This window comes from Brachyistius frenatus, unplaced genomic scaffold (assembly GCF_029030835.1).
Source record: "Brachyistius frenatus isolate BFR_SWC_R1_liver_20210118 unplaced genomic scaffold, ASM2903083v1 Contig_69, whole genome shotgun sequence".
Classification (NCBI taxonomy): domain Eukaryota; kingdom Metazoa; phylum Chordata; class Actinopteri; family Embiotocidae; genus Brachyistius; species Brachyistius frenatus.
In genome coordinates, this window is record NW_027210668.1 from 89,457 (window position 1) to 104,290 (window position 14,834).

General features: G+C 44.7%; 1 protein-coding gene across 3 annotated transcripts in view; it reads left to right on the plus strand.

Annotated features, from left to right (window-relative positions):
- The window catches only part of mprip (myosin phosphatase Rho interacting protein), a 42,951-nt gene that overhangs the window by 8,891 nt on the left and 19,226 nt on the right, over positions 1–14,834 (plus strand). For all 3 annotated transcript variants that reach the window (XM_069707436.1, XM_069707435.1, XM_069707437.1), the window contains exons 4-9: positions 4,949–5,100; positions 5,194–5,278; positions 5,378–5,549; positions 6,116–6,557; positions 12,290–12,416; positions 13,659–13,763. In XM_069707436.1, coding sequence (XP_069563537.1) covers positions 4,949–5,100; positions 5,194–5,278; positions 5,378–5,549; positions 6,116–6,557; positions 12,290–12,416; positions 13,659–13,763 — 1,083 coding nt within the window. The remainder of the gene's footprint in view (positions 1–4,948; positions 5,101–5,193; positions 5,279–5,377; positions 5,550–6,115; positions 6,558–12,289; positions 12,417–13,658; positions 13,764–14,834) is intronic.

Sequence of the window (14,834 nt, forward strand, 5' to 3'; positions counted from 1 at the left end):
TTTTTTCACCACCTTGCTGATAGTTATCGGTTGACAGATGTGAAAAGGGGGGAGCATACATCTCGTCTGGCACTGTCCAAAGGCCCTCTATCGAAAGATCACGAATTAATGTTAAGGCTTGTACGTTAAATCTGCACAACAACCTGTAGAGGACTAAGATGGTTGTTTCCGCTACGTGCCACGAAGCCAGTTCCACCAGTTCCCTGCGCTCGATCCCCGTCGCCCATCGACACAACTGCAGAGTCATCTGAGACGTTGTACTGGTAGTCTGAGGTCTGATGGTGTGTTCAGACCAAAGAAGTGAATTATTCCCGCGAAGCGATTACATACAAAGTCAATACCAAGACGCCCACGCGAGTTGAACATGTTTAACTTGAGCAGCCGAACTCGTGCGAGGAATGGGAGGTAAAAGTTGATCTGAACACAACGTGAGTTCAGATCCCTGCCGGGCTCCTGTGCTGTTAACCACCTCCTCAGTTCCACAAACTGTAGTCTGTCGGCGAGGGAGTCATTAATCCAGGAGGTTGAGGAGGCGTTTACCTGCTTATTCTGGATGCCCTGGACAAATCAAAGAAGTCGAACCTCACAGTACTGCCAGCTTTATCCAGGTGAGAGTGGGCTCGCTGAAGCGGGTAGACGATGACACCCCCAACGCCGACCTTGGCAAACTGCAATGAATCCAGACAGGTGCTCACCTCAGGTCTGAGATGAAGACGTGTTTGGCACCAGAACAAGGAGGCGGTGCTGGAACCTTCTCCCGGCTCCCGCTCAGGTTGAAGAGGTGCTGTAGGATCCTGCTCAGCTGGTCTGTGCAGGTCCTCGGGACCCTGGGGGCTCAGTCTGCGCTCTCAAAACACCGCTGCAGAGTCTCGGAGGCGGTTTAACTCTGGCATTAATGTGTGTGATCGGAGCACAAGTGTTCATCTAAAAGTACCAGTATGAATCCACCCCGGACACACTGAAACTACCAAAGATCTCTTTTTGCTTTAACAGCGTATTTACTTCGCCTGGGAGAACAAATGTACAGCTCCCAGTTACCTTGTTACACAACAAATAATGACACCCGAAAGTGGCTTAATGTGCAGTTTGTGCTCGAAATGTCTGAATCCACATGTCAAACAAGGTCCTGGCAGCGATGACGTCGTCTGCTATTTTCCGACAAGAAGACAGCCCTCTATCTTAACGCTGTAGTCCCCTTAAAGCGGAGCTATTTTCACCATGAAAAGAGGGAAAGATGCTCTCCCGTCTAAAGCAGCATTCCTCCTTCAATGCCCTTATTTGGTGAACTGCAGTGTAGTCGAGCCCCAGGACCACAGAGAGCAAGAGAAAGGGAGCACTAGCCCCTAAAAACCACAGAGGAAACGTCAGATATGCCCCAGACCCAGACATTCCTCACACACGGCCCGCGAGCGGCTCCGCCGATGCGACCAATCATAATGCTGCAGATAGTTGAACAGCAGTAGTTTAGAAGGTATGAGACTCTTTACACGAGATGAAGACTGCACAGACAGTCAGGGAGCAACAGATCTTTCCAGAAGAATGGAAATCGAGCGAGACCACCCTGCAAGCTTTAAAGGTTAGAAAGGTCAATGACCATGAGAACATGCTGGAGGAGGCGAACGCTTTAATCCAGAGCCGCTTCTGTTCTGCCTCATGTTTTGGAGAATGAAAGGCGGCGCTGTCACTCACGCTGCAGTCCAAATAACTGTCTCCGTTATGGACCCGCTGTTGTTTTTGCATTAAAGCTGGCACGGCGTGGACAGCTCCATCCTGTCTGTTAAAGAGTTAGATGGAGGGGACTGTGTGGAGGAACATGCACCATATAAAACAGCAGTCTCCTCCAGAGCCCGCTGTGGCCGACTTGCCTTTAGCTCGGCCTGTAAAAGCCTCTTGAAGGATTTATCATTTATGGAGTGGGTGTACTCCACTTAATTCTGAAGTGGGCCCAGTTATTTTTTCATGCCGTTTTTACAGTTTTTTGGAAAGTTTACTGTTGGGCCTGGGCTGCAATAAAAAATAAAGACTTAAGTATGGGACAATTACCTTATAGACACATCCCTTTTTTTTTTTTTTGTATAAAGCATTTTAATTGTCAGTCTCGTGTCATGTCAGCCAGACATCTCGAGAGAAATCTGTGAGAAAGTCATTGCTTTTAATAATACTCCACGGCAAAGCTAAAATTAGTTAGCCCCATGGAAGGCAAACACAATTGAAGGATATGGAATTAGCCCAATTGTGTAGAAATCAAACCCAGGACAATTCCTTTGCCTTTGAATGGTAGCCTTGGCAGATACATCTCCTTTGTTTTCTTGCCAATAACAAGAGGGCAGTTTCTAAGCAACCAGTTACTTTCCTACTGTCTGCAGCAGGATCAGCTGGACTTGAGTAATCCAGGCTCCACCCAACAGCAACAAACAGCACAGAAAAGCCACCTTCAAGCACCGGGAGCATCACCCCTCATCTCTGCTTGATCCTGTACGCTTAGTCGTTGGATCAAACCCAACTCTACTTATTAGAGCAAATCCAGTGTTAATATGTTTTCAATCTTAAAAGTCCCTTTGATGCAGACAATAAAAAAAAGAAATGTTGCCGTTGAAGTCTTTTTTCAGGGTATTGAATTGAAGGATGGGACAGCAGGAAACGTGTTTCAATGTTAGAGTCCCTTTTCACGAGGCCACAACAGTTTCAGGAACTGTGGACAACATTTCTGTTGTTTCTGGTTGATACTCAGGATGGAGTTCATTGTGATAAACTGTGCCGGCAGTTTAATCACAAAACCTGCGGACGCTAGAACGTGTGTACAGCTTCATTCACAAAATAAGCAAACTGGATTCCACTAGTATTAACAACAGGATGAAGAATGGATATTTTAGATTGACATAAAAAACTAAGTCAAATTGATATCTGCTTCGCAAATATTCTATAAATAAAATGCACGAGTAAAGTGAAAACCACCCCATTTCACAATATGGAAAAGCAGATTAATTTTCTACCAACTAATTTATTGATTGATACGTCGCTGCAGCTTCTTTACAAATGGAGGTGGAGATGCAAAAGGATCACAGAGGCAGTGATGTGTTCAGTTGCCTCGTGGCTCCATCGTTCCTGAAACTGTTTAGTCAGAAAGGGCTGCTGGAGGTCATATATCACGAGAGTCTATAATCTATATCGTCTTAGGTTTCCTCTGTTCTTCGTAATGTCCTCCGTGGATGTTTCTTTTCTCGTCTTAATAAATATCATGAATAATATTCATGTGGCCTGAGTTTCCGCCCTCTGTGGCGTTTCACATAGTTGTCAGTCAGCAACCGCGACTTCTTCTCACACTTGATCGTTTTCTCTCTAACGGAGGAAATTCTTCCGCAGCGTCTGAGTTCTGAAGTACGACGCCGTGTAATTGCCATATTTGGCAGCCCCCGGGGGTTTACAGGCAGATCTTAATAAAGCTGGATCTGTGTTCAGTGGCCTTAAAAGGAGCTGGAAAGAGACCCAGCACCTGTTTTACATCTGTAGCAGGCCTAACCCGGCAAAGCCTGATAACAGAGCGGCAGGATTCAGAGCAGACACAGAGGAAGTTCAGGGGATTTCTTCACTCTGATGTTAACGAGACAACACAGGTTCAAATGATGATCCAGTCTCGCAGAGCACGCCTACAAAACACAAGGAAGTGACATCAGAGCTTTATCTGTGGCTCGTTGAATATATTTTCATGTTTTACTGTGGAGATGCAGCCTGTCGTTCTTCACCGATCATCCACACAAAGCAGCTTTAATCTGGCGGGACGTCCCGTTCAGTGTTTCCCACAGGTTGAGACTTTGGGTTAGTTAGTTAGACTCATGCCTTTTAGAGGGGGAGAGTGTTCCCCAGCTAATTTTCTGTTATGGATGTGCCCCCCAAACGCCTCACATGCTGATTATCGGTAGACACTGTAATTTACGATATTCCCTAAAGGCCTCACCTGGCTGCACACAGAGAAGCTGCTTGTCCCCACTCAGTTACTGCAGCGCATGAAAAGAGGGAAATAAGGTGTTCCAATATCAGATTTACATAAGTTAAAACTCGTACCGTCGGGACCTCCCACTTCCTCCCCGTTAGAAACACGTTACGTCTAAACTTAATATTTAGCTTCATGGCTTTTACGTTGATAATGGATACAGGAAGTCGCAGCCTTTGGCCGACCAGTGATGTAACGTTGGCCAGTGACTCACTCGGTGACAGACATTCACGTTAATAGAGCCAGAAATATTTATGTCATTTTATTGAATTTATGTGCCCTGATATGTGTTTTATTTCAAAGGTTTTTCTTAGTTCTACTGTCATTGATGGTTGCACTACTTTTTCCTCCTCGTCGGCTTCTCCACACACACACACACACAGAGAGAGAGGCTGTAACGAAAAGATAACACTTCTCTAATTGACAACAACTGCAGTCATTATGTTACTATAAGTGCAATAAAAGTGAAACAGATTAGGCTGATTTATCTACGGACGGACATCAGACAGACTTGAGCGGCTGTTAATATACCTGTCTGGCCCCCGTTTGGGAAACATTGGTGTCATCTTATTTCACTCGCTACAGGATTTGCCTGGTTACCACGGTGAGCGGTGAAAACAGCAGAGGGTCTGTACAGTTACTGAGATCTGCCTCTGAGAACGAGCAGTTGGAGGAGCCTGGCTGTGAAACGCTGTTTTCCCTCAGATCTTTTCTGTTTCAGATGTGAACTGTTTGGAATGTGATACCAATGATATCAGTGTTTAGTCGGGCAGTCACGCATCGGACGTGGAAACAAACCGGTGACTCAAGCACATTTTTTCCACATTTGTCCATTCTTGTTTCTTCTTTTTTTTGTTGCCTTTTATTGTTTCGCGTTTGGTTTTGGAAATAGTCATAATAATCATACGATCATATGGGCAAGTGTTCAGGCTAATTTGTCATGTTGTGTTTTTCTAGCCGAGCACGCTGCCTCAGGGCACCGTGAACATGAACCTCTGCACGGACGTCATCGACGCAGAGCCCAAGACGGGCCAGAAGAACTCCCTGTGCATCATCACCCCCGACCAGGAGTACTTCATCAGAGGAGAGAATAAAGAGATCATCAATGGGTAACTTCTCCTCCTACGTCTGTTGATGGGTCGGTAAAGGGTCACGGCGTTAACGCACAAAGGTTAGAAACATTCTTCTTTGTTTATCTGCAGGTGGAGCGAACAGCTGGTTATATACCCCCGAACCAACAAACAGAACCAGAAGAAGAAACGCAAAGTGGAGCCCGCGACCTCTCAGGTGATCCTCCTCACACTGGACACAAAGGGTCAGAGCTCAGCTTCATGTTCCACTTCATTTATTTCGTTGTTTTTGACTTCTTCATGTGTTCTCGTTCAGGAGCCGGGCCCCGCCAAGGTAGCAGTGACCGGCTCCGGGATCCCCGAAGCAGACAAGGTTCCAGACTCGAGCTCCATCATCTGGCAGGAGGAGCTGAACCAGAGGGAGGCCGAGGGAGCGGCTGTCTGGGCTGCTGCTGAGCTGCCTCCAGGATCACCGCTGCCCCCCGCAGGTGAGGAGGAACGACGCGTCGATCAAGGAAATTAAACGAGGCTCAAGAATGGATCTAAACAGGCGAAACAAATAGACACAAATCACATGTTGCAGTGCGTCTGGATTGTAGGGTGGCAGCTGATGATTACTTTCTCCTCGATTCGTTTGCTAGTTGTTTTTTGATTAATGGATTAATAATTTTCCCATAAAAATCAGAAAATGAGACTTTTGTGTCTGCCAAAAAGTCCAAAATATATTTAATTTACTGTAATGTGCGACTACACAAAGACACATATTCACGAATCAGAGTTTCTAAAACCATCAAAAGTTTGGCATTTTTGCTTAAAAAGTGTCTAAAGAGGGTTTTTCCTTTCTTTGGTCGCTCATAGGGGAATTGGTGGATTTCGTTCTATAATAATTTCAGATCTGACCTTTGTTGTTATAAATAAAACTGAATTGTAAGAAAACTTTTAGTAAACCTTTCTGTCAAACGAATCAACAATTTGGCACAAAAAAGTAATTGTACTAAAACTTTATTGTAACAACATGCCTCACGGTCTTCTGTTGGTCCTCTGTTGTCTCCAGGCGACTGTGCGTCTGTGGGCCAGGGGTCCGATGCGGGCTCAGTGAATGGTGACGAGGTGGACCGGGGCAGCCTGGCGCTGCACGGCTCGGTGCCGCAGCCCCCCAGCGACCTGCTCTCCCCGACGGGCTCCTGCTCCAGCCTGGGAGGGGTCCCGCGCTGCCTCTCCCCGGCCCCCAGCGACCCCTTCCCTTCCGGCAGCTCCCTGCTCTCCAACGGCTCCCACATCAGCGGCTCGGTCAGCTCCCTGGACTCGGACGCCAGCGGCAGCACGGTGACCAGCACCGACAGCCACCCGGCCACCCAGAGGGGCGGCCATTCCTACAGCCACCACGACACGCCGCGGTCCCGACGGATGGAGGCGGAGGCCCGGAAGGCCGAGAAGAGGAGCCGGTTCAGGAGCCCGGACAGACAGAGAGAGGTCGTCCTTAGCCCCGAGAGGAGGTCAGTCACTCTTTCTTCTGTGCACATCCAGAACTGGTCCTTGAATGGCCACTTTTTCAATCTTAGCTTCACTTTCTTTACCTCAGTTGTTTCCAGCGTTTTGGCTTTTTGGAAGAAACTGTTGGAGACATGCTGCATTTGGTGATCATCATTTTTTCAATCTCCCAGTAGACGGAGAGTCTTAGTGTGAGATGTGGAGAAGATTTCTTTATTTTAAGAATGGGGCGAGGTATGTTAACACTTTAACATGCATCAGGATTATAAATTCAATACTTCAGCCAGCCAGGAGCCAGTTTAGGGAGGTGAGAGTGCTGAGTAACGTTGTTAGTACAGTGAACCCTCGCTATAACGCGGTTCACCTTTCACGGTCTCGCTGCTTCACGGATTTGCATCGTGCATTGTGTTCTGCATTCTGATTGGCTAAACAGTCTCTCCGCTTCTTCTCTACCTGTTTGTCAATAACGTTGCGGTTTAATATGTACACGTACGTAAAACAGCTTGCCAAATTAAAAATAATCGATGGTGGCATGTCGGTTTATAAGAATCTTTTTGCCCAGAAGAAAAAAGAGCGACAACAACTACCGATAACTATGTTCTTCTCTCGAAAAACCACATCTGCACCGCCGGCTTTAGAAGAAAGAACCGCTGCAGAGCGGAGTCAGGATGCAGCGGCTCAGTCAGAAGAGCAGTGAAATACACGAGTCACTATTTGTCCGACTGTACTTTGTATTTGTTTTCATAATCATTTTTCATTTCCTCCCGTTCTAATCCAATGACTCGGGTCGCAGTGGGGCGGTGCCGATCTCAGCAATTTGAAGCCTTCAGTTCGTATTGATGATTAAAATTATTATTTTACAGTACAGTAGTTATTTGTAAAAAAAAAACATTTATACAGTACTTTTATTTGTTAAACAAATGCTTGGGCCTGTAAAAAGGTTTTGTTCTTTGGTTTCAATGTATTATGGAGTATTTCATTGTATAATAATTGTAAAAAAAAAAAGGTTCCTACTTCACGGATTTCACCTATCACGGTCTCTATTTGGAACGTAACCCCCGCGATAAACGAGGGTTCACTGTATAACACATTCATATAAAAGAGAGGGCATTTTATTGTTTTCTTCCAAAAACATGAAACAGTATAAACATGAAATATTTGACATAATATTTCTTTTACCTTGGATCCATTTTTTTTTTCAGAGCAGCCTTGTGTCTGTAAAACACTGTAGTTTCATGTATTCATGTTTGACAGAAAAATTGAACATTTCATTTTGCAGGAATTTTCTCCAGCAATTAAATTTGCACACAACAGTTCATAAAACATTTTTTTTTGTAAAAGAAAATCAAACTTCCAAGCTAGGGATGTAATCTGTAATATTTTAGTCAACTTTAATAATGTTATTCCAAACACGAGGGACGTGTGGTGGAACTGTCACGATACAGTATGTATTGTAGATTTGTCGCCGTACCTGACGGCACCACTTGTTGCTCTCGGAGCCTCTTTGCTGTTTCATGAGATGGAGGTAAGCTGTGATGCATTGTGTGAAATTCGTCGTCATCTCCAAGGCTCATGTTAATGTTAAACTAGTGTGTTAAACATAAGCAGGTCTGAGTTAACACAATCGTCGCGTTGCAGCAAATAGGAGTGGGAGCTCTGCAGCATTAAATTAAGTTGATGTTTTTTTTTTTTTTTTTTTGCTTTCACGCTTAATTTCTTAATTCAAGCCAACACAAAGTTCTTTCTTTTCCTCAAATTCCTGATGCAGTCCACTGTATTTCATTTATTTGCAACGATTAATCAACTGTCAGTTTTGGAAATTGATTCAAATTTGCATCCCGACTCCAAGATCAGGCTGAGTTGACGACACCGAGCCGTACTGTGAATACGAGAGCGAGCCCACTTTAACTCATCCAAGTTGTCTTTTTTTTTTTTTTTTGCTAAGAGAGGCTTGAATGAAAGAACGACAGCATGAGCGTGATTCACTGAGTGTGAAAACACCTCGCTGACATGCAGATTTGAATCAGCCTCTGATTTAACCTGATCAACCAGGTTAGTGGGCTGCTTTCCTGGGAACGCAGCTCCGTCCTACAGACACTGTGTGGTCTGAAAATACTTGAGCCTCTGGCTTATCCTTTTAAAGGCATGTATGTACACACACACACACACACACACACACACACACACACACACACACACACACACACACACACACACACACACACACACACACACACACACACACACACACACACACACACACACACACAAACAAGAGAGTTCCCACATACTTCCCCATAAACACATTACTTTACTGTCCACTTGAGTCGATTACGAATTAAGTCAGCACACATCTCCTCCTGCACAGCCGTGCCCATACAGCATCCAGGGAGGCAGCCTCGGACTCCGGTGCTTCAGCCCCTATCTGACATTTACCTTGTTACGTAATTCAGACGGCAAGTTAATGTGTCGGCCTCATCATGTCTGAGTAAGCTTTCTTTAATGTTAAATTCACAACAACAGCCAATTTGACATATTTAGAGATTACTTGCAGTGTGGTGCCAAAAAGAGGCACCCTGGTTTCTCAACATGAGCCACAATGTCCCCGGTTTGTGTCTGGCCAGGGTCCTCTGTTGCATCTTTCTTTTTCTGTTATTCTTGTCATCAAAGACATAAAATACCCCAAATTTTAATGATTAAAAAGCATTTATTTTTGCATATCAGTAATGCCCAGTTGCACAGGGGAAATTCTCAACAGTCAACAAAAAGATTGACATAATATGTCCAACATGTGAGTGAAGAGAAATTCAATTAATAGTCCTAATAACTGAATTCAGCCTTTGTTTACATTGATGATTAAAAATGGGTCCTAGAATTAGCTTTAAACATGATAAAAATGTATTATCATCTGTGAGAAGGAGGGTAGCGTTGAACAAATTCAAGAAATACATTGAAACTCCAATGCCGGGTGCAGGGGAAGAAGACCGTTTGGTTTCAGGGTGTCTGTGGGAATGTCACTTATTTCCACACAAGAAAGTTGCGAACTTTTCTCTGGGGGAAAAAAAAAAACAAAAAAAAAACTTTTAAGCGATAACAAGATCAGAAAGTCAAAAAGATGGATGAAGCCAGCATTCCTCAAAAGACAAATCCTCTAAATACGGTTTCCATCTCGGGACAAACTTTCATTTTTACTGCGACCGCTGAAGCTTAAACACACTGGAAGACGGGTTGATGATGGCGGATAAAATAAAGTGATGAATACAAGACTGCAGCACTTTGTGAGTGAGCACATCTGTACCGGTGGCCCCTTGTCATCTTTATGTCCTGACAGTTTCACATCAGCCTGTCTGGGACATAACTTCAGACAAAAAGAAAAGCCTGGAGTGGGTGTTTGGCCTCGTCCTCCTCCCCTCTTCTTCTTTCCCTTTTAAGGGCAGTAGTTTTAGCTGAAGAGTGTCCAAATAAGGGCAACATTTAGGCAAACGAGTAATATAATATTTCCCTCTGCCTGTCGCCCTCTTCCTCTCAGTAATGCAGATTCGTCTGTCACTGAACAAAAGGCCTGTGTGGGAATGTGTCAGAGCGGCTGGTGTACCGTGTCACAGATTGAGGAAGGTTTGCAGATGGACGTGAGTGAGCGTGGGCTGTTCTTGGATCTGTGCTGCAGCGCTCATTGTCCCCTCGAGATGAGGACTGAGAAGCAGTTTCTCATAAAGCATCGTGATCTGTTGTAGATGATGTAGCTGTTCGCCTCACTGCGGGCCGATTGCAACTCTTACTGCAGCCCTCTAAACTTCCATTTTAACGTTGACGGTTTACGTATTTCACTGTTTTCAGCAGATGAAGTCATTTAAAGAAACATGCTCAACTTCTCAAAACGTTACGAAGTGCTTCACATCATATTTCCAGGATTAAAACAGCCCAGGGCTGAGGGGAAGAAAACCAAGGCAGAAATAATACCAAAAATATAAGATAACAGTAACAATTATAAGTAACAGAGTAACACTTGTTGCCACAAAAATAGCACAACTTTTACCACTTTTGCTCCAAAAAATGTTTTAAGAAGTGATTTAAAAGATGTCACTGATCACGCAAACATAACGTGACGGTCCTCGTAGAACAAGCTTTGATTACCCTTCAGTGTCCCACCCAAAATGTTGGCCTGTAATGAGGTTGATGTTAAACCATATTTCTACAGTAGCGTTAATAAAACCTTTATTTTGAATAAAAGGTGGTGATCTGATGGTAGCAGCGGTAACGATAGTTGTGTTTTCTAAAGTTGCACTGCTTCGTTTAAGCAAATGACAACAAAACTTTGTTTTATTCTGACAAAATATCAATTATTTCCACCCAGCCCAGGAAGTAAAACTAAACACTCGTATCGCTACTAGAAGGGCGTTGGGCTCAGGAACCTTACCTGCTTTTCAACCACAGTATCACAAACTAAATATGGTTCCTCTCCAATATTTCCAGGTGACAAACACTCACCTGTTGATCTTCTTCGCCGTGGATTCCACCTGGCAGGGATCCGTTATGTCGAGTGTGCAGCACCATTTTGTTCAGTCCCACCTCGCGCGCAGCATTTCCCGAGCAACGCGTTTTTTCTGTCCAATTTGATTCACTTCCAGATTGGGTATTTTTCCTTGATTTTTTTGTTTGTTTTGTTTTGTTTTTTTGTTCTGGCTTAAAGACACGACGCAGACGACTCCGGTGGAATCCAGCCTTCAGGCCACATGCACGCTGGAGATTACAGTCTCTTTATCAACCGCTGCGTGTTTCATTCTTGGCCATCCATTCAATCTGTTCACAGTAAATATAAATAACACAATGACTGCATAGTTGTTCCTGGATGTGGGTAAATTTTCCCTCAAATTCTTCCATGGTCTTTAAATCTGGGTCAGAACAGGAAAAGGGAACATTCAGGTCCTCGGTTTAAATCTCTAAACTATTTGGTAAACAAAGGGTCTTAAGGTGTTTTGTTCGCTCTGCTCTGACGTCAGATGAGCTCTTCACACTCTGACTGGTGAACTTTGCTGATATCAAAAAGTAAACCAGGGTTGAATTTGTCTCTTAAGCTCTCCGTTCTCATCCTTGACACACTTCATTCTGTCACTTCATGTGAACACCAGACTGTAGGATTGTCTGTGTCTGTTCAGAATAACATGGAAGGACTATTGATCTTATTCTGCTGCTTGTTGTTGTTGTTGTTGTTGGTTCCATTTCTGATTTCTCTCGTAACCCCTGATTGCGTTTGTCATCTGTACACACTCCACGAATAATTTATAATAAAAGCTGGAAACACGAGCATGTTAGTGAGGAGGTCGTCTGATCTGAAACAACCATCCATAGATGGAGGAACACCGATCACCATGGAAACCTAAACAGCGTTATGAGCTTGACGTTTTTATTGGGAGGATTTTTAAGAGCACTGATGCTTCACTTATCAGTGCAATGACGCGCATAGTGGCGTTACTAACTTGGTCGTTAACATTATTTGCAGTCACTAAACCTGCTTTGTCAGAAACTGATTTTTGAGTAAGTCATTTTTTTAAATATGTCACAGAGTATATCCTCTTACACAAACAATTTTTCATCGAAAAACTGGGCCGTGTGTGTCGCAGTCAAACTGTGCATTATGCTGTTTAATGTAACTGTGTGTGTGTGTGTGTGTGTGTGTGTGTGTGTGTGTGTGTGTGTGTGTGTGTGTGTGTGTGTGTGTGTGTGCGTTCTTTTCCAGTCGCTCCGGTGTTATTGAGAAGTTGGAGGCCTTGGAGCTGGAGAATCCAGAGAAAATGGAGGTGGAGGAGTCGGGGAGGAGCGGTGCCAGACAAGGCCGGAGCGAGCACAGACGCTTCCATAGAGAGGTAACACTGCCGTGTGTGTGTGTGTGTGTGTGTGTGTGTGTGTGTGTGTGTGTGTGTGTGTGTGTGTGTGTGTGCGCGTGTGTGTGTGTGCGCGCGCGTGCGTGTGTAGATCCAGTCCAACAGTGGCAACATTGTGCTGCAAGTTTACAATAGAAGCGGTGAGACTTTTAAACGGGGATTTTAAATATCACATGGCAGAAAACAGGAGTGAGCTCAGCAGAGGAGCAGCCAGCGCCAGTTCTGAGTTTTTTAATTTTTTTTTTTAAATTTTATAGTACTCTATTAATCCCCGAGGGGAAATTTCTTCGCTACAGCAGGGGGCTCTTAGGGGGGAGCTGCTGCAGCAGGCTGCCACTAGCGCGGTGCCAGGTAACCTGACCTGAGGTGCATGTTTTTGGATGATGGGAGGAAGCCGGAGAACCCGGAGAGAACCCACGCAAGCACAGGGAGAACATGCAAACTCCGCACAGAAAGGCCCAGGACCGGATTCAAACCCGGAACCTTTTTGCTGTGAGGCGACAATGCTAACCACTGCACCACCGCCCCTTTATTCCTCTGTTGGAAGTACAGCCCCTCCACCCAACCCCACCCCCACCCCTCCTCCCTTTCCTTCGCCCTCTTCCCTCCATCCTCTCCCTCTCTCTGTCCCGTCTTTGTTTTGGTTGTGGGTCAGAGGTCAGCAGTGTGTGCTGTATTCATTTCCAGTTTCCATTCTGCGGTGGGATTCCCCTGATGATTACGCTTCCCTTTCCCACCCTGTGTTCAGTTAGAGCGGCTCAGACCCGACGCTGTGACACTCAGTCAGACAGTTTGAGCTTTGTCAGTCATACACGGATGAAGATATCACACGCATTCTCCAATAAAGCGGGCTCGCAGGATCCCGCTGTTCTTCTTACGGTTACTTTGAGAACAATAGACACAGATTTTGGAGCTGCTACGTTTAGCCTCACGCTGTGTTCACCCTCTTTGATTCAGTGCACGTAACATGTGGGTTTGACAAAGAAGCAACGATCGTCATGGCGACTCCCCACAGCCCATTAACACCCACCCAAAACAGAGCCCATTAGAAAAGAAAGGATCTGTATTTTTTTTTTTCAAATGTTTGAGTGTTGATAAACCGTATAAAAACATTTGCCTGACTATTAATAACATATTTCTAGTTCATATGTGTGAGATGAGATTTATTTACCTCGTGTGTAAAAACAAAGTGGGAAAGCTGAAGTGTGTTTATGTGTTGTTCAGGAGCAGAGACATGACGTCGGTCAGGGTCTGGACTTTGCCTCCACCCTGCCCCCTCTGAGGAGAGCCAAGTCCCTGGACCGAAGGACCACAGAGTCGGTCATGACGGTGAGTGTCTGCTCTGCTCAGTAAATATCCCGGAAAGGAAATGACCTCTCGGTGTGATCACATTTTGTTTTCTTACTTATTTGGTTAATCGGAAGGACTCCGGGAAGCAGCATAGTTAATAAGAGATCGACCACTGCTCCAGATGTTTAGGTTTATGGCTGTAGTTGGGCTGTCATAGCCTACATTGCATCATCACTAATTTATTGTTTATTTTATTTGCAAATGACCGTGTAGCATGTTAAATACGAGGCTTGTCCCTCGCCTGGTCACAATTAAAACATTCCCACAGTAACGGAGAACCACGAAACAGAAACCAGACAACCAGGAGACGACATCGCACACACATGAATTAATAACGTATCTATCTACCGACCTATCTACAGAACAGGAGTGCGTTATGTAATGATGGATTCATCTGGTGGGGTCAGGAGGTCATCTGGCAGGATGTTCCACTGAACACGTCTGCCCCGATGTGACTAAAGGCCACATCACCGTCTCTAATAAAAGACGGTCTGAAGGACTTCATTGAGTTCTGTGAACAAAAAGAGTCCCATAATGGGACGAGGAAGCCAAAATCTCACGATTGGTTATTGATTGCTAATTATATTTCTTAGGGCTTATAGGCAATTATATCTATTATCATAACAAGCTGACGAACACACAGCCGACACAAGATAACTTCCTTATACAACTATTAAAGGCCCTCCAGTGGAAATAATGCTTTTTACCCATCTTAACATGTTTTCAAACGGCCGGGGTTTCATACCCGTGGCGCCAACCCCGTCAGCGTGAAGGGTGGGGCTTCCCATATCATCGAGATGGGCTTTAGATGGGCTGGTGGAGATGGAGGTGGGGAGTTCTTTGCATATTCATAGACCTGTGCTTACTGATTGAAGCAAAGGTGTTGAGTTACAGCTAAACTATTTTAAGGGAGTTTTTTTTCTTGTATAAAAACTTCTGATGATGTCATTTGGATTTACAGCGATGCATTTTTAAAGGTTTAATCAACTTAAAGGGAACTGTGTTGGCAAACATCTGCGTGAGACCTGTAGAGCAGACATGGAGTCCAGT